The sequence below is a fragment of the Ascaphus truei genome, chromosome 5, assembly GCF_040206685.1.
Source record: "Ascaphus truei isolate aAscTru1 chromosome 5, aAscTru1.hap1, whole genome shotgun sequence".
In the NCBI taxonomy this organism is placed as follows: Eukaryota; Metazoa; Chordata; class Amphibia; order Anura; family Ascaphidae; genus Ascaphus; species Ascaphus truei.
Window position 1 is genome coordinate 292,543,773 of NC_134487.1, and position 25,530 is coordinate 292,569,302.

The 25,530-nt window shown below is 50.8% G+C and overlaps 1 protein-coding gene across 1 annotated transcript in view; it reads right to left on the reverse strand.

Annotated features, from left to right (window-relative positions):
- The window catches only part of AMN1 (antagonist of mitotic exit network 1 homolog), a 93,269-nt gene that overhangs the window by 53,853 nt on the left and 13,886 nt on the right, over positions 1–25,530 (reverse strand). The window contains 2 exon segments of the mRNA XM_075602683.1: positions 2,092–2,204; positions 2,207–2,308. Of these exon segments, the coding sequence (XP_075458798.1) occupies positions 2,092–2,204; positions 2,207–2,308 (215 nt within the window).

Sequence of the window (25,530 nt, forward strand, 5' to 3'; positions counted from 1 at the left end):
GGGAGTGGGGGGGGGAAAGAGGAGGGGGGGGGAAAGGGGAGGGGGGGGGGAAAGGGGAGGGGGGGGGGAAAGGGGAGTGGGGGGGGGGAAAGAGGAGTGGGGGGGGGGGAAAGAGGAGTGGGGGGGGGGGAAAGGGGAGTGGGGGGGGAAGGGGAGTTGGGGGGGAAAGGGGAGTGGGGGGGGAAAGGGGAGTGGGGGGGGAAAGGGGAGTGGGAGGGGGGGGGGGGGGGAAAGGGGAGTGGGGGGGGGGGGAAAGGGGAGTGGGGGGGGGGAAAGGGGGGTGGGGGGGGGGGGAAAGGGGAGTGGGGGGGGGGAAAGGGGAGTGGGGGGGGGAGGAGAGCAGTGGGCATATGTATTGTCATAATTTATGTATGTGCATGTCCTCCCCCCCTCCGTGCGTCCGTCCCCCTGCTGGTTCGGCTGGTGCCCCCCCCCCCGTTCCCCGTGACTCCCCCCCCCCGTTCCCTGTGACTCGCGGCTCGCCCCCCCCCCGTTCCCCGTGACTCGCGCTCCCCCCCCCCGGCACCCGCTTGGTCCCCCGATGTGCCGTCCGGCTGAGTGAGGCGTGCAGGCGGTGGCAGGAAGCGCCCTGTGTGGGCCTGAGACTCGCGCTCCCCCCCCCCGGCGCCCGCTTGGTCCCCCGGTATGCCGTCCGGCTGAGTGAGGCGTGCAGGCGGCGGCAGGAAGCGCCCTGTGTGGGCCTGAGGCGCGAGGCTGCGCGGAGAGTTACTGGCGCCATAAGCTGAGGCAGGACGCGCAGTCACTTACCTGAGCGGGAGGTAGCGCCGGGGAGGTAAGGGAGCGGCTGGGGTAGGAGGGCCGCGCTTCCCGTCCGGAGCCAGTGCAAGGCGGCGCACAAGATGGGGGGGGGGGGGGCGGACAGAGGGGTGTGTGTGTGTGTGTGTGTAGAGCTGCTGTGGTGTGTGTGTGTGTGTATAGAGCTGCTGTGTTGTGTGTGTGTGTGTGTGTGTGTGTGTGTGTGTGTGTGTGTGGCCTATCACTCCGCCTCAGGCCAATGAGAGGTGTGCGGGGGCGGGCGGCCCAAGGGACCAATGAGATTTCCTCTAGGGACACCGTACATCCAGGCATACAGTGCTTTCACTAATATAGTATAAGATAATGTGTAGATGAAGCTAGCTGGTCCTTACAGAAATTCAAACTCAATTTCATTTAAATTGGAGTTGAACTTCTGCAAAGACCTTGGAGTTCTGGCTCGTTTTATTGAAATATTTGATAATAAAAGCTTTGGCGTCTCCACACGTCTCAGGTGTCAAATGACATACCCTAAATATTGAATACCCTGAATAAAGTTTTTCAAGATCTCCGCGTGCCAGCTCTCTTTATCTACATTTTAACCACGATCTGTTGTGCTCCCCAGCACTAGGACTGTTGTATTTGTGAGTATCCTACAGTACACACTGCTTGTGTGTATGTATTATCATCTTCTGTCGATCCACTGCTGAATGAAGCCTCCCCAAAGATCTTCCAGTACTGCGATTGCAGTCTCTTCTCCATGTTACTCCATCAAATTTTTTTTATTGTGTCCTCCCATCTTACCTTTGGTCTTGTTTTTTTTTAAGCTCCCTTGGAATCCAGTTGAGTACTATCTTTATCCAACGATGGTAATTTCTTCTTGCGATATGTTGGGCCCGCTGCCATTTTCATTTCTACCCCATTGTGATGATGTCATAGGACTTTTGTTTAGTTTCAAACCCAATTCATTCTGTTTCCCGCCTCTTCGGGTAATACCCAGCATGCATCTCTCCATACTTCTTTGAGCTTCATAGTTTCCGAATTATCATCGCCTTTAGGGTCCAAGTCTCACATCCACGTGTAAGCACGGGCAGAATAAACTGGTGAAAACTTTCCTTGATGCCCAGTGGAAGGTTCCCTCGATAGATTGCCTTGTTTCTTCCAAATGCGTTAGTGTTAACCCCTTCACCAACAGAGGAGTCCGAAATACATAGCTTTGCAGCATACTCAAGAGATATTAACCCCGTCTGTCAGATTGTCACGTTATTTTACTTTAAATGTTAGAATGGCATACACGACTGTTGACCTGTACATTGCATATTCAGTCTGGGACCTTACCTTTGTAGCCGAAAAGTCCACACTGTGAAGAAACGTGCAATTCTGCCCCAAAGCCTGAAGAGACATATCCGTGATCCCAGAGCAGCCACTCAAATTAACAATCTGCAGAAGGGGCAGTTTAGGGCAAAAGGGAGGATTCCTTCATCTGTTAAATTGCAGCATCTTTTCAAAGACACTTCAATGAGGTATGAGCACGACAGGGCCACCACTTTGATGCCTAACGGGAAAGAAAAACAACACTTATTGGTCGTATACCATTACTTTGCAGGACCTCACAGCAATAAGATGAATTTGCTTTATGTGTTTGGGAGTAACAATGTAATCTTAACCTAGCCTCTGCGAAAATTAATTCATTACACAGTATTAACCTTTTCCCTGACAGGCAGGGCCAGCTTGATGGCGGTGCCACCGCACGGAGCCCTGCGCTTACAGATGCCCCGCGCTCTTCCCAACAGTTAAACTGATTGCCAGGGTAGAGCGCGGAGCCACAGTAAGTATCTCTTACCTTCCATCCGGCTTCTCCTCTCCAGCATCGCCTCATCTCTGCAACGTCACGCTGCCATGACAATGCCACGCTGCTACAGTACATCATACGACGCCGCTGAGATGAGGAGATGCCGGAGCAGGTAAGAGGCGCCGGGCGCTCCCCCGGCACCGAGACCCGCTAAACGTCCTGCCTGCCACAGCTTTTACACTGCCTCTGGCAATTAAAGGGTTAAAATATTAGTTTAAAAAAAAAAATGCAAAATGCCAGTCCCCAAAATTCTTGGCTTAAAGCAGAACGCACAGGGGCCGTACCGCACTCACAGGGGCCGTGCCGCACACTCACAGGGGCCGTGCCGCACACTCACAGGGGCCGTGCCGCACACTCACAGGGGCCGTGCCGCACACTCACAGGGGCCGTGCCGCATACTCACAGGGGCCGTGCCGCATACTCACAGGGGCCGTGCCGCACACTCACAGGGGCCGTGCCGCACACTCACAGGGGCCGTGCCGCACACTCAGAGGCCGTACCGCATACTCACAGGAGCCGTGCCGCATACTCACAGGGGCCGTGCCGCATACTCACAGGGGCCGTGCCGCATACTCACAGGGGCCGTGTTGCACTCACAGGGGCCGTGCCGCATACTCACAGGGGCCGTGCCGCATACTCACAGGGGCCGTGCCGCATACTCACAGGGGCCGTGCTGCACTCACAGGAGCCGTGCCGCATACTCACAGGGGCCGTGCCGCATACTCACAGGGGCCGTGCCGCATACTCACAGGGGCCGTGCCGCATACTCACAGGGGCCGTGCCGCATACTCACAGGGGCCGTGCTGCACTCACAGGGGCCGTGCCGCACACTCACAGGGGCCGTGCCGTATACTCACAGAGGCCGTGCCGCACTCACAGGGGCCGTGCCGCACACTCACAGGGGCCGTACTGCATACTCACAGGGGCCGTGCCGCACTCACAGGGGCCGTGCCGCATACTCACAGGGGCCGTGCTGCACTCACAGGGGCCGTGCCGCACACTCACAGGGGCCGTGCCGCATACTCACAGGGGCCGTGCTGCACTCACAGGGGCCGTGCCGCATACTCACAGGGGCCGTGCTGCACTCACAGGGGCCGTGCCGCATACTCACAGGGGCCGTGCCGCATACTCACAGGGGCCGTGCCGCATACTCACAGGGGCCGTGCCGCATACTCACAGGGGCCGTGCTGCACTCACAGGGGCCGTGCCGCATACTCACAGGGGCCGTGCTGCACTCACAGAGGCCGCGCCGCATACTCACAGGGGCCGTGCCGCATACTCACAGGGGCCGTGCCGCATACTCACAGGGGCCGTGCTGCACTCATAGGAGCCGTGCCGCATACTCACAGGGGCCGTGCCGCATACTCACAGGGGCCGTGCTGCACTCACAGGGGCCGTGCCGCATACTCACAGGGGCCGTGCCGCATACTCACAGGGGCCGTGCCGCATACTCACAGGGGCCGTGCCGCATACTCACAGGGGCCGTGCTGCACTCACAGGGGCCGTGCTGCACTCACAGGGGCCGTGCCGCATACTCACAGGGGCCGTGCCGCATACTCACAGGGGCCGTGCTGCACTCACAGAGGCCGCGCCGCATACTCACAGGGGCCGTGCCGCATACTCACAGGGGCCGTGCCGCATACTCACAGGGGCCGTGCTGCACTCACAGGAGCCGTGCCGCATACTCACAGGGGCCGTGCCGCATACTCACAGGGGCCGTGCCGCATACTCACAGGGGCCGTGCCGCATACTCACAGGGGCCGTGCCGCATACTCACAGGGGCCGTGCTGCACTCACAGGGGCCGTGCCGCACACTCACAGGGGCCGTGCCGTATACTCACAGAGGCCGTGCCGCACTCACAGGGGCCGTGCCGCACACTCACAGGGGCCGTACTGCATACTCACAGGGGCCGTGCCGCACTCACAGGGGCCGTGCCGCATACTCACAGGGGCCGTGCTGCACTCACAGGGGCCGTGCCGCACACTCACAGGGGCCGTGCCGCATACTCACAGGGGCCGTGCTGCACTCACAGGGGCCGTGCCGCATACTCACAGGGGCCGTGCTGCACTCACAGGGGCCGTGCCGCATACTCACAGGGGCCGTGCCGCATACTCACAGGGGCCGTGCCGCATACTCACAGGGGCCGTGCCGCATACTCACAGGGGCCGTGCTGCACTCACAGGGGCCGTGCTGCATACTCACAGGGGCCGTGCTGCACTCACAGAGGCCGCGCCGCATACTCACAGGGGCCGTGCCGCATACTCACAGGGGCCGTGCCGCATACTCACAGGGGCCGTGCTGCACTCACAGGAGCCGTGCCGCATACTCACAGGGGCCGTGCCGCATACTCACAGGGGCCGTGCCGCATACTCACAGGGGCCGTGCCGCATACTCACAGGGGACGTGCCGCATACTCACAGGGGCCGTGCTGCACTCACAGGGGCCGTGCCGCACACTCACAGGGGCCGTGCCGTATACTCACAGAGGCCGTGCTGCACTCACAGGGGCCGTGCCACATACTCACAGGGGCCGTGCCGCACACTCACAGGGGCCGTGCCGCACTCACAGGGGCCGTGCCGCACACTCACAGGGGCCGTACTGCATACTCACAGGGGCCGTGCCGCACTCACAGGGGCCGTGCCGCATACTCACAGGGGCCGTGCTGCACTCACAGGGGCCGTGCCGCACACTCACAGGGGCCGTGCCGCATACTCACAGGGGCCGTGCTGCACTCACAGGGGCCGTGCCGCATACTCACAGGGGCCGTGCCGCACACTCACAGGGGCCGTGCCGCATACTCGCAGGGGCCGTGCCGCACACTCACAGGGGTCGTGCCGCACACTCACAGGGGCCGTGCCGCACACTCACAGGGGCCGTGCCGCACTCGCAGGGGCCGTGCCGCATACTCGCAGGGGCCGTGCCGCATACTCGCAGGGGCCGTGCCGCATACTCGCAGGGGCCGTGCCGCACACTCACAGGGGCCGTGCCGCAGACTCACAGGGGCCGTGCCGCACACTCACAGGGGCCGTGCCGCACACTCACAGGGGCCGTGCCGCACACTCACAGGGGCCGTGCCGCACACTCACAGGGGCCGTGCCGCACACTCACAGAGGCCGTGCCGCACACTCACAGGGGCCGTGCCGCATACTCACAGAGGCCGTGCCGCATACTCACAGAGGCCGTGCCGCACACTCACAGGGGCCGTGCTGCACACTCACAGAGGCCGTGCCGCACTCACAGAGGCCGTGCCGCAGTCACAGAGGCCGTGCCGCACACTCACAGGGGCCGTGCCGCATACTCACAGGGGCCGTGCCGCATACTCACAGGGGCCGTGCCGCACACTCACAGGGGCCGTGCCGCATACTCACAGGGGCCGTGCCGCACACTCACAGGGGCCGTGCCGCATACTCACAGGGGCCGTGCCGCATACTCACAGGGGCCGTGCCGCATACTCACAGGGGCCGTGCCGCATACTCACATGGGCCGTGCCGCATACTCGCAGGGGCCGTGCCGCACACTCACAGGGGCCGTGCCGCACTCACAGGGGCCGTGCCGCATACTCACAGGGGCCGTGCCGCACACTCACAGGGGCCGTGCCGCACACTCACAGGGGCCGTGCCGCACACTCACAGGGGCCGTGCCGCACACTCACAGGGGCCGTGCCGCACACTCACAGGGGCCGTGCCGCATACTCACAGGGGCCGTGCCGCATACTCACAGGGGCCGTGCCGCATACTCACAGGGGCCGTGCCGCATACTCACATGGGCCGTGCCGCATACTCACAGGGGCCGTGCCGCATACTCACATGGGCCGTGCCGCATACTCGCAGGGGCCGTGCCGCACACTCACAGGGGCCGTGCCGCACACTCACAGGGGCCGTGCCGCATACTCACAGGGGCCGTGCCGCACACTCACAGGGGCCGTGCCGCACACTCACAGGGGCCGTGCCGCACACTCACAGGGGCCGTGCCGCACACTCACAGGGGCCGTGCCGCACACTCACAGGGGCCGTGCCGCATACTCACAGGGGCCGTGCCGCATACTCACAGGGGCCGTGCCGCATACTCACAGGGGCCGTGCCGCATACTCACATGGGCCGTGCCGCATACTCACAGGGGCCGTGCCGCACACTCACAGGGGCCGTGCCGCACACTCACAGGGGCCGTGCCGCACACTCACAGGGGCCGTGCCGCATACTCACAGGGGCCGTGCCGCATACTCACAGGGGCCGTGCCGCATACTCACAGGGGCCGTGCCGCATACTCACAGGGGCCGTGCCGCATACTCACAGGGGCCGTGCCGCATACTCACAGGGGCCGTGCCGCATACTCGCAGGGGCCGTGCCGCACACTCACAGGGGCCGTGCCGCATACTCACAGGGGCCGTGCCGCATACTCACAGGGGCCGTGCCGCACACTCACAGGGGCCGTGCCGCATACTCACAGGGGCCGTGCCGCACACTCACAGGGGCCGTGCCGCACACTCACAGGGGCCGTGCCGCACACTCACAGGGGCCGTGCCGCATACTCACAGGGGCCGTGCCGCATACTCACAGGGGCCGTGCCGCATACTCACAGGGGCCGTGCCGCATACTCACATGGGCCGTGCTGCATACTCGCAGGGGCCGTGCCGCACACTCACAGGGGCCGTGCCGCACACTCACAGGGGCCGTGCCGCATACTCACAGGGTCCGTGCCGCATACTCACAGGGGCCGTGCCACATACTCACATGGGCCGTGCTGCATACTCACAGGGGCCCTGCCGCACACTCACAGGGGCCGTGCCGCACACTCACAGGGGCCGTGCCGCACACTCACAGGGGCCGTGCCGCACACTCACAGGGGCCGTGCCGCACACTCACAGGGGCCGTGCCGCACACTCACAGGGGCCGTGCCGCACACTCACAGGGGCCGTGCCGCACACTCACAGGGGCCGTGCCGCACACTCACAGGGGCCGTGCCGCACACTCACAGGGGCCGTGCCGCACACTCACAGGGTCCGTGCCGCATACAAACATGCAACAGGATATCTGCTAGCCGCACTGTTCTAATAAAGTCTGACACCAGACAGTGTAATAAAGTTGTTTATTTGCAGGTTGCAAATGCCCAACGTTTCGGGGATCTCCCTTCCTCAGGTGCAATATTTACATACCAACATGCACTGAAACTGCAAAGAAATTGAAAGCGCTCAGCAATATAACGCCTTATTATTTACAAGTTAACACCTTCCCTGCCATTTTACCGGCTGATCCAACCTGGCTGCCCATTAGACAATGGGCGTGCTAACAAGCGTCCCAGTGCACACCCCTCGTGTATATAGCAGGGAGCGCACACTACCTTCCCAGGTTCCATAATGGGAAGCAGTTTACCAGAATCGGACATTTGGTCGCGGCCGTCTCGTCACATCCAAGTCTCTGCTGGCGTTTAACCCCCGAGGGACACTCAGCCGCCGACCGCTTCGCCAATAAGGTAAGTTAATTTAAAGGGTTTAAGCAATTAGGGTAGGGGACAGGGGTTTTAGGGTAAGGGGTTAGATTTTGGGGGTAGGGGATTAGGGTAAAGGGTTAAAGTTTTTAGGGTAAGGGGCTTAGGGTAAAGGAGTTAAGGTTTATGGGTAAGGGGTTAAGGTTTTATGGGTAGGGGTAGCATCCGTATTAGTTAAGATTAGGGGTTTTTAGGGCAAGGTTAGGGGCTTACCTTGGTGGAGAAGCAGCTGGCAGAGAGATGTCACGGTGGCGAGGTAAGTGGCGGCTAAACATCAGCGGAGATTTGGTCACGGCAAAATGTCTCGGACCGGCCGTTAAGTGCAACATATAGGATTTAATCAAACTCCAATGTCAGTATATAACCTGATAACCCGTACCGGCATTTGATGCATGTACAGTAGTACCAAGCATCTTTATTATATCATATACAGTTGATAACAGTGACACTGGAGGATCAGGCAGTACCAAAAGGAACACTATTAATTGTTAAATAAAAGGGGTTGCCCCCCTTTTCATGGTTAATGTAAGGTTAAAAACTGTATCTGTCAGCTATGTTCTTTTCAGGGTCTGAATAGGTTAAAACAGCCACGCTTTATTTTCTCAGAAGACTAGATGGTAAAAGTATTTCAGCTTTGGACCAGCTGTCCCAGGATATCTATTACATAAGAAATAAGATTATAAGAAACAAGACCACTACTCTTGTTTCTGACCCCATTAGTAGTTATTGACCTTTGATCCCTATTCCCACTAATTTAGGCCAGATGGTATATGTCATTTTAGATGTATGATCTATACATGTATTGTATGTCTTTATATAGCGCCAAAAGTGTACTCAGCGCTTCACAAAGAATACAGCACGGGGAGTTATAATAATACAATAAGCGCAGCAAAATCAGACAATAGGAAAGGAAATCCCTGCCCCGAAGAGCTTACAATCTAAGTGGTATGATAGGAAACTTACAGAGACAGCAGGTGAGGGAATAAGTGCTGTAGATGGCAGTGCTTGGCCACATATAAATTGCCATTTCATTGTGATCATGTGTGTCACGATAAAGCCATATGCGAGTTACAATGTGTGTGCAGTATTGCAGCAAAGAGGTTACACTTCTTGCTAAAATCACTTTTTAGTGTGTTTCCCAGTGTCATAAAAAGCTATGTTCCATGACTTAAGTGGTAAAAAAACATGAAAGCTCAGGCATTTGGTTCTCTCAGGAACAAACTGCTTATATTAGAATGACAGTGAGAGAGTACAGATACCCAAATACTGTATGTGTTATTGTTATTTGGGTGAGCAAGCTCCAAATGTCCTTATATACATTCCTTGCATATCAGACTCAACTAGGGGTAACACTGGGTGTGTGTGGGGGTCTCACATCCTCTACCTCAGGACCCCTTCCCTTGAGGAACCCATGACAGGACTTGCTGGGAATGTATAGTTTTTCTGTGTTACTCTTTATTGTATAAACGGTCTGCCCCTTATGTACTGTTTGCCATTTTATAATAATTGTTCTGTAACAAGCGCTTCTGTAATATTACATCTAAAATGCAGTAAGTAGACTCCTTAGGTTCAATTAGAGCTCATTACCTTTGGAAGAGATGGCCCTTGGCTAAATAGTATTTTGGTTTAATTTGTATCATTTTCTAACAGAAAGCGGGACTGAGGACTCCTTAGGTTTTAAGTCCTTAAATGGATCGTGATGGTGGCAGCGTAATTGTGGCGGTTGTATGGCGGTTTTGGGGGGGATGCTCCAACCCGTCAATATGGCCGAGCGACGTCACATGGTGCCGCGTTGCCCTGACAATAGGACGCTAAGTGGTGTCACGCAGCGTCAAGTTGCCATGACAACGGGGTGACTTATGGCTCCAAGGCGTCACGAAGCATCTTGTCATGGCAACGGGCGTCCCGTGATGCCACGTAGCTTCCCCGTTGCCCTGGCAACGCGGCGCCATTTGACGCCAAATGTAACCTTTTACATTTTTATAACAAGACCTGGTGTGCCCCACTTTCCCTCATCATCATCTTCATCCCTTGTCAATCCACGGCTGGATGAAGGCCTCCCCAATAATGTTCCAGGTACTGCGTTGCGAGATATCTTACTTTTAGTGATCGTCTTTTCATTTCCTATGGAATCCAGTAGAGTACTATCTTTCTCCAACGATGGCCATTTCTTCTTGGATATGTCCGGCCCACTGTCATTTTAATTCCTTCACCTTCAGGTGTACCTGTACTCCCCGAAACGTTGTGTTATGTATTTTATGTCCCTGCACAGACATATACATAATTTACGGATCCATCCGAATTGTGGTAACATTGCCCTGTTTGCAGCCGTGTTTTTCCCACCTCCGATTTTACATGGTGGTCGACACCAACAATGTTGCAAGGGAAACCAGACAGACCGCCACTTCTTAAATTAGACATCCTGCGAGTGTGCTAAGGAACTTTCTATATTTTCTACATATGGTCACATGGTCTGCAATTAGGGAAGTTGGCAAAGCATATTCAAATATAAACTGAAGATTTTGAGGTTATCGAAATGCCTAAAAATATACAATTAAGGATGAAAATCTACCAAAAGTAGATTGTAAGAGCCGAAAATCCCTATGCACTCCCAAAATTAGTCAGTGTGAACTCTAGTGCCACAGAACACATGAAAAGCATTATCCAACGCATCAGTGAGCAAACTGGGGGGCGCGCCCCCCAGGGGGGTGGGAGATTCTTCTGGGGGGGACGCGGGCAGTTGCAGAGGCCCCACGCTCTTCTCCAATGCATTTAATGCCAGGGATCGCGTGAGGCCCCTGCAACACTCCACTTACCTTGTTTCAGCCGGTTGTGTGACGCGCCATCAAATGACGCCGCGGGGCCATGTGACGTCACACGCGGCAAATGATGCCACGGGGCTATGCGACGTGACACGCGTCAAATGATGCCTCGGGTCACGCGACATGACCCCGCAGCTCCATTTGATGCGGATGTAAGGTGGGGGGCGCCTTGCCGGGGCAAGCTAGATAGGGGGGTGCAGCAGGAACAGTTTGCGCTCCCCTGATCCAACGAATAACACGTACATAACAAGGTTTTCACTAACCATATATTACAACAACTAAAATAAGGTTTTACTGATACATGTAGAATAAGGTTTTATTATTAGTTAGGATAAAGCTTCACTAATATCGGTTTCTAATCATTTACCGTAATTAATGGATTTGTACTAGCTTTTAATTTATTATTGAAGAATAAAAGATACAGTTTATCATAGATACTATGGGTAAGGAAATTAGCAATATAAAAACTGCCACTGCATGCATAATGACTTCTCTGTAGAAGCTTGCAAAATAGCTAACCGCAGTGTTCATAGAAGGCCATCTGTGATGTGGTCAAGACTGGTACAAATACCGTAGACCATGAAAGTGTAAGCAAAGAAAAATGTGTTTATGTTAACAGAACATTAAGATATTAAAAAATTGTAATGCGTTTGTGACAGGGTAAATAAAAGCCACCAGCTATATGCCTGGCAGACATATATTTAGTCTGCAGTACAGCAGTGATGAGGTTAACTTAGCTGGGAAGCTCATGACAATTAGTTGGATCCCAGCTGCCTAATCAAAGTGTCTTAAAAACCCCAGGCTGTACACATAGGCAGCCTAGCTGGTCAGGAGACAGGAGTGAGTTACTGAAGAGATTACTAATATAAGGTGTGTTTGCAAAGTACATGGTTTTTATGAACTGTTGTGTCCTGCATACTGAAGAGAAATTGCTTTGTTTGCCATGCTGAAGAGAAACTGCTTTGTTTGCCATGCTGAAGAGAAACTGCTTTGTTTGCCATGCTGAAGATAAGCTATTTTGTTTTGTCTGCTGAAGAGAAGCTATTTTGTTTTGTGTGCTGTATTTTGTTAAGGCTAAATAAATAAGCCTTGTCAAGAGACCCCGCGTGTGTAGTTGCGTGTACCCTGCAACAGCGTTGCTACAATATCCTACAGGTGTGTTTTTTTAAAATAAATCAGTTCTGTACTATGAGAAAATACTTAACGAACACACCAGGTGTTCCCAGCACTCCAAATGAAGACAAGAAAGCTAATAAAGCTTAGAAATATATGGTATCCATCGAACACACGCTACAACAATATGCCAATTCAAAATATAGGTAATGGGTAGATACAGAAAGGGGAGGAGGGGTAGTGAGGATAGGTGGGGGTTGTGATATCACTAGCAAAGTGAGGGTAGGGTAAGGAAACCCCTGATGGGGAAGGACGTTTGTGCAGGAAGATGTATAGGGCAAAGTTTTGGGGTTATGAATCCCTTTTATACAGGCCCATTCCCACAAAGTGGGACTACAGTACTTCCCAACTCCCTCACACTTCGATCCTCCTAATCTTAAAATCAACTAGTGAAAAGGAACACACAGTTATAAATGCAAAAAATGCAAGCAGTCTTATATAGGATTGAATCTGCCATTAAACGTGTGTGTATCCTAATGCAATAAACAACAGACACACTCTCGTAAAAAAGTGGACCAGAAAACAAAAACACACTATAGTGTGGTATGTAGTCAATCAACAGGATGTACGCAATATGTTTCAGCAAATGGTTCTATTAGGTTGGCGAAATTCTCATTGAACAAGTCCCTCTTACCCAACAGGCTGAAAAATGCTCAGTGTATAAGATCAAAGAAAAAACCTGTTCTTAAAGACTTTGTGATGCTAAGTCCTGTTTATATCAGCTAACGGGGTTGTGTGAAAAAATTAGTCAGTGTGAACACTTGTCCCACAGAACATAAAAGCATTCTCCAGCGAATAACGCATACATATAACAATGTTTTCACTAACCAAATATTCTACCGGGGCAAGCTAGATAGGGGGGTGCAGCAGGAAAAGTTTGTGCTGCCCTGATCCAACGAATAACACGTACATAACAAGGTTTTCACTAACCATATATTACAACAACTAAAATAAGGTTTTACTGATACATGTAGAATAAGGTTTTACTGTATTATTAATTAGGATAAGGCTTCACTAATATCGTTTTCTAATCATTTACCGTAATTAATGGATATTGTTCTAACTTTTAATTTATTATTGAAGAATAAAAGATACAGTTTATCATAGATACTATGGGTAAGGAAATTAGCAATATAAAAACTGCCACTGCATGCATAATGACTTATCTATAGAAGCTTGCAAAATAGCTAACCACAGTGTTCATAGAAGGCCATCTGTGATGTGGTCAAGACTGGTACATATACCGTAGACCATGAATGTGTATGCAAAGAAAAATGTGTTTATGTTAGCAGAAAATTAAGATATTAATAAATTGTAATGCGTTGCTAAAAAAAAAAAAAAAAATTTGATTTAAAAGCTGCAGTTCAAACAATATCCTACAGGTGTGTTTTTTTTTTTTTTTTTTTTTAATAAATCAATTCTTTACTATGAGAAAATACTTGCAGCATTGAAAAAAAATTAAAAATAAACTATTTTAAAGACATTTTGAAAGTCACATCCCCTTCTGAAACAGCATCACCTTTTTGAGCCCCGCCCTCTCTAGCAGTGAACCAATTGAATCTAGTGCCTGCCTGGTCACAGTATCTTCCTTACAGAACTTTGGCTCTCAGTGCAGCAGAAAATTACCCAAGATGCATTTAGTGAACCCCAAGCGAATTTCAGCCATCGATTACAGGATTACGGATCAATCAGCAACTTAGCTTGCCAATGTGTAGATTGTATTGATGCACATATTGAATGAAAAAAAAAAAGTGCAGCTTTAAAGAAGGAATTGTGATCTTATTTTATGCTAAGAACACCAGGTGCTTTGCGATTGTGAGGTATAAAAAGGGCCTTCCCTCTTTCTATCCTAATCCTACCGCTCCACTGGATTTGTGTAATACAGAACAAAGCGTGCACAGAAGCACACTCCTGGTTCCTAATGCTTTCGTCTGTGAAAATGGAGGGTGAGCTAGAAACCTGTTACACACAGAAGTCCATGCCGAACTGAGACAATACTGCGCCCCAGGCAGTCCAAAAAAAATCGCCCTTCCTCCTGCAGCGCCGCAGCATCAAATGACGCCATGACATAACGTGGCAACGCGATACCATATGACGTCCCATTGTCATGGAAACGTGTTGCCACGAGACGTTGGGACACTTAACAAGGAGGCTGCAAACAGGTGCACCGTTCTTTACTTTTTACTGCTCCGACCCTGGCGCCATCTTTAAATGTCCGAATCCTATGCAGCCTCGCCAACGTCGAGGGACATTTAAAGATGGCACGTCAGAGCGGCAAGCATGGGACTTGGAGCGGCAGCAGCATTAAGGGACATTGACAATGACGAGGGCGCTCGGCCACACGGAACATTGATGGAGCGGCAGCGCACGTCAGGTCCCACGTGGCCGAGCACCCCCGTCAAAGTCCCTTGCTGCTGCCGCTCACAGTTCCACACACGTCCGCCACTCCAACGCGCAATCTTTAAATCTCCTTTGACACTGACAAGGCTGCGCAGGACTCGGACATAAAAAGAAGGTGCTGGGGTCGGAGCGCATGCACGCCCCCTTTTTGGTTGGTGCACTCGACATCTGCCTGGTCAGCCTGCCCCTTAATCCAGCCCTGACAGAAGTCACAAAAACTGACAGTTGTATAAATGTAAGAATGAAAAAAATATGAAATGCGCATTATGTGGCATTGAGCCTAAATGTATAAAGATATTAATAACTGTAGAAGGGTTATGTGGTTAAGTGAACAAGTCTCTAGTTGCTATGACAGAAGCATGCAATGATGGAGATTCCCCTGCCCCCCCCCCCCTTCTCTGAGGTAAGGGTATTTAAACTTTGTCTTTGGAGCAGGAGGGCAAGTGGGCAGAACCTCATCCCGGGACAAGGCTAACAGTGAGGCCGCCGAGAATACGCGATTGCAGGAAAAGTAACTCTAACTGCCAAGCACCTGAGCAGAGGTGTGGGGGTTCCCCAGGTAAAACCGTGCATGTGGTATCCTGTGACCCGAAGCCAAGTATTTCAGTAAACAATATTTGACTAACAATTGGTGTGTACTCGTGGGTGATGTGACAAAATACCCTTTGTCTGAAGGGCTCTTGTCTGGGAACCTTAAAAACCCACTGTCTTTTAGGGTAAGCACAGTCACAGGACCATCCAGCTCTGGTTTAAAGGCTTTATTTCCTTTGTCACTCCAGCAGATAAAATAAAGGCAAACAAAAAGAATCAAAATAAATCCTAGATCTAACTGACCATTAACTAGACAGCAATTCTCAAGCTATCTTTGGGTGGCTTTCCCACTTAACAAACAATAAAACAAATATCATAAAGCAAACCTGATGCAGGCCACTGTCTGTCTGTAGCATCCAGCTCTCTTAGCTGGAATGAAGGGGAAAGGGAGAACTGATCTAGCCTGCCCTTTATTACACTTTGTTAATAAAGGCCAGGTGATCTGCACCTGGCTTCCTTTGCAAAACCTTCCCTGGCCTTTAACCCTTAGTAGGGATAGGTATAGTTTGCAAATGCAGGGTTTATGTACCTCCCATCCACAACGTCACCACCTTTCCTTTCAAAGTGATATCGACAATCCGAATAAGCATTTCTATCAGTACATTTTGAATAAGTATTTCCTGTCAGCAAATTTGGCGAAGTCGTCAAGAGAAGCAACCCATCAGCACATTTGGCGTAGCCAGCAAGATAATCCCCTATTAGCACACTATTAGATTACATGAAGATACAAGCAAGATAAGGATCAGCAAGGGAGTATGACGAAGAGACACCATGTCACCAAAGCTTTGAACAGCAACTCTTGAACGGTTCAGGACAGGTTCAGGCAAAAAGTATCCTCAGTCTCTATCGCTAAAGCCTCTAGGCTATTTTTATTCTTTTCTCCTTTTATGTGGTTTGATGACGTTGGGATGCAATTTGGGTCAGCCATGGGTCCCATGTCTTATTAAAGGAGTCAGTGGATCTCTTCAGAAAAGCTGACAATTTCTCCATGTTCATCACCTCTTGCACCCTATTTTTTACCTTTTGTTTAGAGGGGGGAGACACCTTCTTCCAGGCGGCCGCCACCGCACATCTAGCCGCTGTGAGAATGAAGGAGATTAATTTGCCTGTTGGTCGGTCCAAGGTTTCTAAGGGCTTGGCCAGCAGGTAGGTCAACGGGTCAATAGGGATTGTGAGGTCTGTGACCTCTTCAATTAATTTTTGTATATTTTCCCAGTATTTCTGAATTTCCGGACATGTCCACCAAATATGGGCCATGTCCCCCTTTTGACCGCAGCCTCTCCAGCTTAAATCGGACGCCAGGGAGTAGATTTGATTTATTCTAACTGGGGTAAGATACCAGCGAAACAGTATTTTATATATATTTTCTTTGATTGTGGTACATATGGAAGTTCCTGCAGATTTTTCCCAAATACTTTCCCAGTCCTCTCGGTCTATAACTATGTTCAATTCTGCTGCCCAATGCAGCATATAGTCGTGTGTGGGGGCTTCTACGGCCCTCTCCAATTCTGCGCAGATTTGTGTTATGAGACCTTTCTGGTGGCCCGTTTCTCTACAGAGCTGCTCGAAACCAGTGAGAGGGGGAAATTCCAACGTTGGGGATAATGTTTGAACAAAGTGTCGAATTTGTAGGTACTTGAAAACATTCAGCTCTACTATTTCATATTTGGTTTGTAAATTTTGATAACTCAGGAACTCCCCAAGACTCAAGAGGTCGGCAACCGTTCTAATATTTTTTGCTTTGAATTGATCAAATTGTCTGGGCTCACAGCCAGGTGGGAATTTCGGATTTTTATGAATTGGTGTAAGGCGGTCCGAGTCCCACTTTAAGTCTTGGGATATACATTTGTGTTGGCTTTTGTACCCTTGGTGAATTTCAGGCATTTTGATGGCCAGAGGGAGTTTTCAGCAGTTTTTCTGCATAGCAGGTTCATCTAGGTGCCTTTTCCGCTGATATGTCAGGCGGTAACCTGTATGGCCAGCCCTGGTAGTAGGGGCGTGGAGAAGGGGTGGGGGGTGAGGGGGGGGGAGGCGGGGGGGAGGGAGGGAGGGGGAAGGGAGGAGGGAGGGGAAGGGAGGAGGGAGGGGAGGGGGGGAGGGGGCCACAGTCACATTTCCATAATTTCAGACATTGCAGACCTTTTGTCATACTTATTATATGCAGCTCTGCCCTGTTGGTGTGTGTTAACCAATTAGCGTCCAGGGTAAATGTCTCAGCCTTCCTTGTGTACTGGCTTCGTTTGAGTGCTTTTCCCACTAATGTAATATGTAGGTGGGATTACAGACTGGTTTGTTGTGAAGGGGAAGGGTGGGGGGGGGGGGGATAGGTTGGGGGAGGGGAGGAAGGGTAGGGAGGCCACAGTCTTGACTCAAACACTTCAAACACTTCAAACCCTTTGTGATAGATATAATGTGCAGCTCTGCTCTGTTAGTATGTTGTAACCAGTTTAGTAACCAGGGAAACTAGCTTCAAGTTTCTCTTGTACACTTGCTTCCTCTGAGAGTTTTTCCCATTAGTTTAGTATATAGGTTGTGGGTAGGATTGCTAATAGGGGTGTGAGAGGGGAGGGGGGGGGGTGGAGTGTGAAGGGGTAGGTTGGGGAGGGGGGGGGAGGAAATGAGAGAGGGGGGAGGGGGTGAGGGGGGGGGAGAGGGAGAGGGGAGGTTGGAGGGAGGGGAGGGAGAGGTGGGAGGAGGGGGGTTTTGGGGAATGAGAGGGGAGGGAGAGGGGGGGGGGGAATGAGGGGGGGAGGAGAGGGAGAGGGTGAAGGGGTCACAGTCATATTTAAAACACTTCAAACATTTCAAATCCTTTTTTCATATATATAGTGTGCAGCTCTGTGCTGTTAATATATTATAATCAATTTAGCAACCAGGGAAAATAACTTCAACCTTCTCTTGTACACTTGCTTCATCTGAGTGTTTTCCTCATTAATTAATTTATTTATTTATAAAATATTTTACCAGGAAGTAATACATTGAGAGTTACCTCTCGTTTTCAAGTATATAGATGGGATTATGGGCAAGATTGCTAACACGGGTGTGAGAGGGAAAAGGGTGGAGTGGGAAGGGGTAGGTTGGGGAAGGGGGGGGGAGGACATGAGAGGGGGGGAGGAGAAGGGAGGGGGGGGAAGAAGGAAGGGGGGAAGGGAGGGGGGTGAGGGGGGTGAGGGGGGAGGTTGGAGGGGGAGGAGGGAGGAGGGGGGAGGGGAGGGGGGAGGGAGGGGGGGTTTGAGGGGAGGGGGGTGAGGGGAGGGAGGGGGAGGGAGAGGGGGAGGGAGGGGGGGAGAGGGGGGGGCGCATCTTTATCAGTCCCTTTGCGCACTGATCTCAGGTTATGGGGAGGGGGGAGTGCATGGTAGAGGGTGAGGGTAAGGGAGGGTTGGGGGGTGTGTGTGTGGGGAGGCGGGGGGCGCAGGGGGTTGGGATGGGGGGATGGGAGGGTGCGTGTCTAAGTTGGGGGGGGGGGGGAAACGAGACAGCATTTAACGTATAACAGCTTAACATTCTACGTACACATTCCGGAACATCAACTTTAACTTATAATTTGAGTCACCTAGACCGACCCGGCCCTCCGTGGTAGCGGGTGGCTCAGCGACCGGGGCCACAGTTATCAGTGGTCTTAAGAGTCGGCAAGTTCCCTGTGACTCTGGGTCCGGTGGCTCGTTAACGGGCAGGCTGGGCGCTGGTAAAAAACCGTGAGTCTCCGTCTCCCCCCCCCCCCCTCCCATGGGTCGAGTGCTCGCTTCGGGGATCTGGGATACCCGGGGGGAGGGGGGGGGGCGGGAGTCCACACCAGTGGTGCAACCGAAAAACGGAAGGACGGGGCGGATGGACTCAAGGCCGGAGTCGAGTCTCCTCTCCGGTTCTGGAGTAGGGAGGTCAGCGATCTTGCAGCGCGGGATGTCTCCTCCACTGGTGCTGAGCCGGGCGGGTGCTCGGTCCTTCGGGTGGCGGACGAGGTCTCTTTGGAGCCATCGCGGGAGTAGGTGACTCGTGATTCCACGTGGAGAGCGATGTCCTGAGTCAGCGTCCCGGGAAGGTCGGCGGCTCACTCACCGGTGGGGCTTCGGTCAGATGAGGGGTCCTTTAGGGTAAGTGGAGGCGCCTTCCTTCTTCTAGGTCCGTGTGGGGATGTTTGTCTGGGTGCCGCGGCGGTTGTCATTTGTCTCTGGGGTGAAGGGCCGCAATCCTCTTGGAGGCTCAAGGGGGGTCTCCTGAGGCTTCCTCGGCGGTCGAGTGGGTCGCTGACCACGCTTGTGGTGGGGTTAGACTCAGTGCTTTTGCGAAGGGGGCCATGTCCACAGGATATCTCATGGATAGGAACTTTCCATTTTTGTTGACCGTGAGTCTGAAAGGGAATCCCCATCTGTATTGTTTCCTTTCTCACGGAGCAGGCTGGTTAGTGGTTTCAGCTCTTGTCTGCGGTCTCTTGTTGCTTTTGAGAGATCGTTATAGACTTGGAGAGTTTCATTTTGAAAGTTTATTTCGCCCAGGTCTCGACAGGCCGTGATGATCTTTTCCTTCGTTGTGTATTTGTGCATTTTTATTATGATGTCCCTTCTCCGCCTTGGGTCGTCAGACTTAGGTCCTAGGGCACGGTGAGCCCTGTTCATCTCGACCTCCTTTTCCTCCAGCTCCCCGCACACCGAGGTAAAGAGCTCCAGGAGGTATGGCCGGAGTTGTTCTTGTGTGACTGACTCAGGAACGTTCCGAACGCGGATGTTTTGGCGCCGGTCTCGGTTTTCTTGCTCCTCCATTCCTTCTTTCAGGAGGGTGATCTCCCAGGCGGCCAATCTCTTCCTCCGCTTCACTCTGTTTTTGTAGTGATTCGGTGAGTTTGTTCTCTAGGGTGGTTGTTTTTTCGGTGAGCCCTGAGATTTCTTTGCTTATGTCGCTCACTGCGGTCCTGAGTTCTGTTTGGAAGGAGGATTGAAGTGTTGCTGACATTGCTGCCAGCAGTTCCTCTAAGTATGTACGGGTTATGGGGTGTTCAGGGCTTTCTGAGGGGCGCTCTTTCGACTGGGCTTTCTTCCCTGATTGCAGCGTGGCGCCATGCGGTGCGTCGCCATCTTGGGGCTCCATCGTGCTCTCTTTAGCCCGTTGAGGTGGCGAGAATTACCTGGTAACTCCTTGATTGCCCGGTTTTTTGTCTTTGACATTGCCCTTCTGTTCACCTTTCTGTGTGGGCAAGTATTGGCCGGTGATTTTGGGGGAAAGTGCAGGTTTTTGCGTTGTTTAACTCGCGGGTCTCTGGAGCTCCTCTTTTACCCGTCCATACCGGGTGACGTCACCGGAAGTCCCCCCGACCAATCTAGTTCTTTGAGCATTTCGCAGTGATGTGTGTTGTAGTTGCATTGGAGAACAAAACGACAAATTGAATTGTAGAGGGTGTCAAGTTTACTAAGGTGGGTTTGAGGTGCCGAGCCATATACTATGTCTCCATAGTCAATAATTGGCATTAGCATCTGCTGTGCAATACGCTTTCTGACCAGGGGACTTAGGGAGGATTTGTTCCTGTAAAGTACCCCTAGTTTGGCATAGGTCTTGGTTGTGTCATCTTTACAAAGATTAAAATAAATAGAATAAAACTAGAAAATCGAAGACTACAGGAAGTCTACATTGGCCAGCAAGTATCTATAGCTGGAAACCTTTCAAATTAAATCAATAGGAGAATGAAGATGTGATTGGGCGAATTTGGAAGAAACAAGACAATATTTCAAGGGAACCTTTCACTGTGCCTTAAAAGTAAAGTGTCCGACTAGTGTATTCTGCCCGTGCTCACTGCCGGATGTGAAACGTGGACCCTAAATGCGATGACAATTTAGGAGCTTCAGACTACTCAAAGAAGTATGGAGAGATGCATGCTGGGTATTACAAAAAGAGACAGGAAAAAGAATGAATGGGTTTGGGGAAAAAAAACAAAACAAAAAAAAAAACAATAGTCTGCATCATCACAAAAGTTAAGAAATTAAAATGGCAAAGGGCCAGATATATCGGAAGAAATAACTATTGTTGGACTGGGATAGTATTCGACTGGATTCCAAGGGATATCAAAAGACCAAGATGACGACGAAGATGGGAGAATAAAATAAGAAAATTTGTTGGAGCAACTTGGAGAAGAGAGGCTGCAACCGCAGTACCAGTGAGATCATTGGGGAGGCTTCATCCAGCAGTGGATAGATCAGGGCTGAAGATGATGATATATAAAACACACACACGTGTGTATGTAAATAAAATGAGGGTGGTTGCCTCACAAACCTGGTCTAGCTCAAGGTCCTGAGGAACGGTTTGAGAATCACTGAAGAAACCTGTGGTATAAATTTGTGCCTGGACATTGATATTGGACATAATCTAGGTATAATCATGCAAACCTAGTACTGAAAGGTTAACAGACAAGTCTGCACTTATCACACATGCGAGATCATTTTTGCAGAAATGGCAAGAAGTGATCATAACAAAGCACACGCGTTTGAAAAAAAAAAGCTTTCCACATCCTCCTCAGTCAAAAGTTGATACAAAGTGTCAAGATAAGGTCAGAAAATATTTTTTAATAATCTGGCACACAGACTGTTTGCTTCAGTTACACCTTAAAAATACATGTATTGTTTTTTATTGGGGTCAACGACCTGGCCTGTGTTTGTCTAGAAGTGAGGTTACATAGTTACATAGTTACATAGAAGATGAGGTTGAAAAAAGACGTACGTCCATCAAGTTCAACCTATGCTAAATTTAGACAACAGATACTTTATCCTATATCTATACTTACTTATTGATCCAGAGGAAGGCAAACAAAAAACCCCATTAAGGGGAAAAATTAATTCCTTCTTGGCTCCAAGAATTGGCAATCGGATTAATCCCTGGATCAACATCCTTCTCATGTATACTTATTTGGTATATCCCTGTATACCTTTCCCATCAAAAACTTGTCCAACCTTTTTTTGAACAAATCTATTGTATCTGCCATCACAGTCTCCATGGGTAATGAATTTCAGGTTATCTGGGTCACCAGTCTGTTTTGGAAAGTGGGGTGATTGAAACCTGGAATCACAACTCTTTCTGACAGTAGAAAAATGCAAAAGCCCTTTTAATATAATTTAAAAAGGAATTCCTCAAGGGTCTGGAGAATGGCAGAGGGTGTAGCCAGGAGGTCAGTCCATCTCTGTGTAAATTTGCTATATATATGAAATATCGGGGATCTGACATTATTCACAAGAATTACAAATATATCTTTGTAACATTTGCGACCAGACAAATTAACTGATGCCAGACAATCCACTATTGTGAGGGCAAAGGCCAGATATTTGTTTATCTCTCAAACTTAGCATTAACCATATCACAGTAGATCTGTAAACGTACATTTCGATCAGCCAAACACATTGATACAGGTTACAATAATCTAGGAGCTACGGGGATGAAGTTAGGAGGTATTTTCTATATTCAGGCAACTTTTGATTCAGAAGGAAAACATTTCCCAACCCCCCGCCCCCAAGCCATAAAGGTGTCACTGAAGATTGATGAGGGGAGGGGGGTAAGGACACACCCAGAAGGTAGGTTTATCCAGTTTCCAATGCAGGGACTTTTAGGATAAAAACTACATTATGTATTTGGGATATGAAATTAGATTTCAACCAAGGGATTGTCAATGCATCACCTCAAGACCCTTTGAGAACTTAACATGTGCGGTAATGTATGTTACTGTTTGTTTATACCATTATTTTGATGAAACAGTCTACATATTGTACTGTATGTTTCTTGCAACATTCTTTTTTTCTGTAAACCAAGCAATGTACTATTATTGAATAATAAATCTAAAATTGAATAATTTTTGTTTTTTGGGCTCCAATTAAACTTTGCACGTTTTGAAGAGTGATTACATTTTCGGACACATTTTGCTACAATAGATTTGTGTGTGTTAATTACATATTGTTCTCAGTAAACGGAGACAAGGGACCTAGCGATAATACTTCTCTTGATCTTTGTTGGTGGCACACATTTCAAGGTGACAGTTGTGATTTATTTATTATTCATTTATAAAATGTTGTACCAGGAAGTAATACATTGAGAGTTACCGCTCGTTTTCAAGTATGTCCTGGGCACAGAGCTTTGATGACAAATAATACATGGTTACAAATACAGTTACGTAAGTGAACAGGGTTATACATTATATTCAAGACATAGCATGCACAGTTAAAGATCATATATATTATAGGCGTATGTAACAGTTACAGACCAGATTAAAATGTGAGACAGCCTTAGTTTTGAAAGAACTTAGACCGGTGGCGGCTGTGAGAGTCTCCGGTAGGTTGTTCCAGTTTTGGGGTGCACGGTAAGCGGAGGAGCGGACGGATACTTTGTTGAGTCTTGGGACCATGAACAGTCTTTTGGAGTCAGATCTCAGATGATAAGTGCTGCATGTGGTAGGGGTGAGGAGCTTGTTCAGATAGGCGGGTAGCTTGCCCAGAAAGTATTTGAAGGCAAGACAGGAAAGATTAACTTTGCGCCTAGACTCAAGTGATATCCAATCTAGTTCTTTGAGCATATCGCAGTGATGTGTGTTGTAGTTGCATTGGAGAACAAAACGGAATATTGAATTGTAGAGGGTATCAAGTTTGCTAAGGTGAGTTTGGGGTGCCGAGACGTATACTATGTCCCCATAGTCCATAATCGGCATTAGCATCTGTTGCGTGATACGCTTTCTGACCTGCAGACTTAGGGAGGATTTGTTCTTGTAAAGTACACCTAGTTGGGCATAGGTTTTGGATGACAGGGTATCTATGTGCATCCCGAATGTTAAATGGGAGTCAAACCATATGCCCAAGTATTTAAAAACTAGTGTAGCTCCCTTTCCCTATGAAGGGAAATACGCGGGCAACTACGCGTGCTGCTGTACCTGTTTGCTCACAGAAGGCCTAAGCCTCCGCCTCTGGGAGCCTGGGGTGAGCTCTTTCTCCTTGCGTGCCGCGCCTCCACCTCTGAGGGATCCCAGCTGTGACAGGGTGAATGAACGTCACCAGCCATATACCTGGCAAACCTATGTTTAGGCTGCTTAATTAGTCTGACCCCAGCTGCATAATCAAGGTGTTTAAAACCCCCAGGCTGTACACACAGAGGAGAGCTGGTCAGGAGAGAGTTTTTTAAATTCTGAAGAGATTACTGCTATAAGGTCTGTTTGCAAAGTACATGTTTTATGAACTGTCTGTGTCCTGCATGCTGAAGAGAAGCTGCTTTGTTTTCTCTGCTATAGAGAAGCTATTTTGTTTTCTATGCTGAAGAGAAGCTATTTTGTTTTGTGTGCTGTATGTTTTTAAGGCTCAATAAATAAGCCTTGTCAAGAGACCCCGCGTGTGTAGTTGCATGTACCCTGCAAGATATGGTGTCAGAAGTGCTGGGGTTTTGAAAGGCCCCTGCCGTAAAAGGGCCACACACACAAGAATGAGAAAAATGGAAGAATTTTTAAAAGAGTTTCTGTGCCAGCAGACCCAACTACAAGCAGAGAGAGATGAAAGACTATTGCAGCAGCAGGCAGCACAGGATGAGCGTATGGCCAGGCTGCTGACCCAATTCCAGGGGTCTGCCAGTCCAGAACCTGCAAACAAACCCCCCGGTTCTCCTGAGGAAAATGGCCCCGAACGAGGATCCAGAGGCTTTTCTACTGAAATTTGAAAGGGGTGCAGAAGCTCAGGGCTGGGCTGCAGATCGCTGGGTAACTGCTTTGGCCCAGCTCCTCATAGGAGAAGCCCAGGCCTCATATCAGGGCCTCCCAGCAGATCAGGCAATGTACTACCGATAAGTAAAAGCCGCCATACTGGATCGCTTAGGCCTGACCCCAGAGACCTACCGGCAGCAGTTCCGGAACCTGAAGTACACTGCTAAGATGAGACCCCGGGTCCTCGCTCAGCAGTTATTGGACTTGTGCACTTGCTGGATACAATCCGAGGAGCACACTAAGGAGGCAAATCTGGAGCAAGTTGTTTTGGAACAATTCCTACAGGTAATACCCCCTTCCGCACGCTCGTGGGTAAAACGCCATGCTGCTGAAACCCTAGCTTTGGCGGTCCGACTTGTGGAGAACTTCCTTGGGGCTGAGGAGCAGGCGAGTGTCCTGTACCCGACGGATCCGACTCCACCGGCACTTGCGGACGCCCAAAGAGGGAAGTCGGATCAACGGGGAACCTACGGCCCATCCATACGCAACCGCCAAGTCCAACGGAAGGAGCAGTCGTTCCAGCAAGGGCGGAGTTCAAATGCTGGTCCCCGCCGAGACCCTCATCTACTTCCTGATGTCGGCTCGTCGCCAAATGAGAGGAACGTCCGAGGACGTCACCCACATGACCCTCCAGATGCCTGGTCTCCAGTATCCGGTCCAGCGGAGCGCTATCCATGGCCCCCTCCTGCGAGGGAACCCTCTCCATGTTCCGTCTGCGGAGAACAAGGCCACCGGCATGTGGACT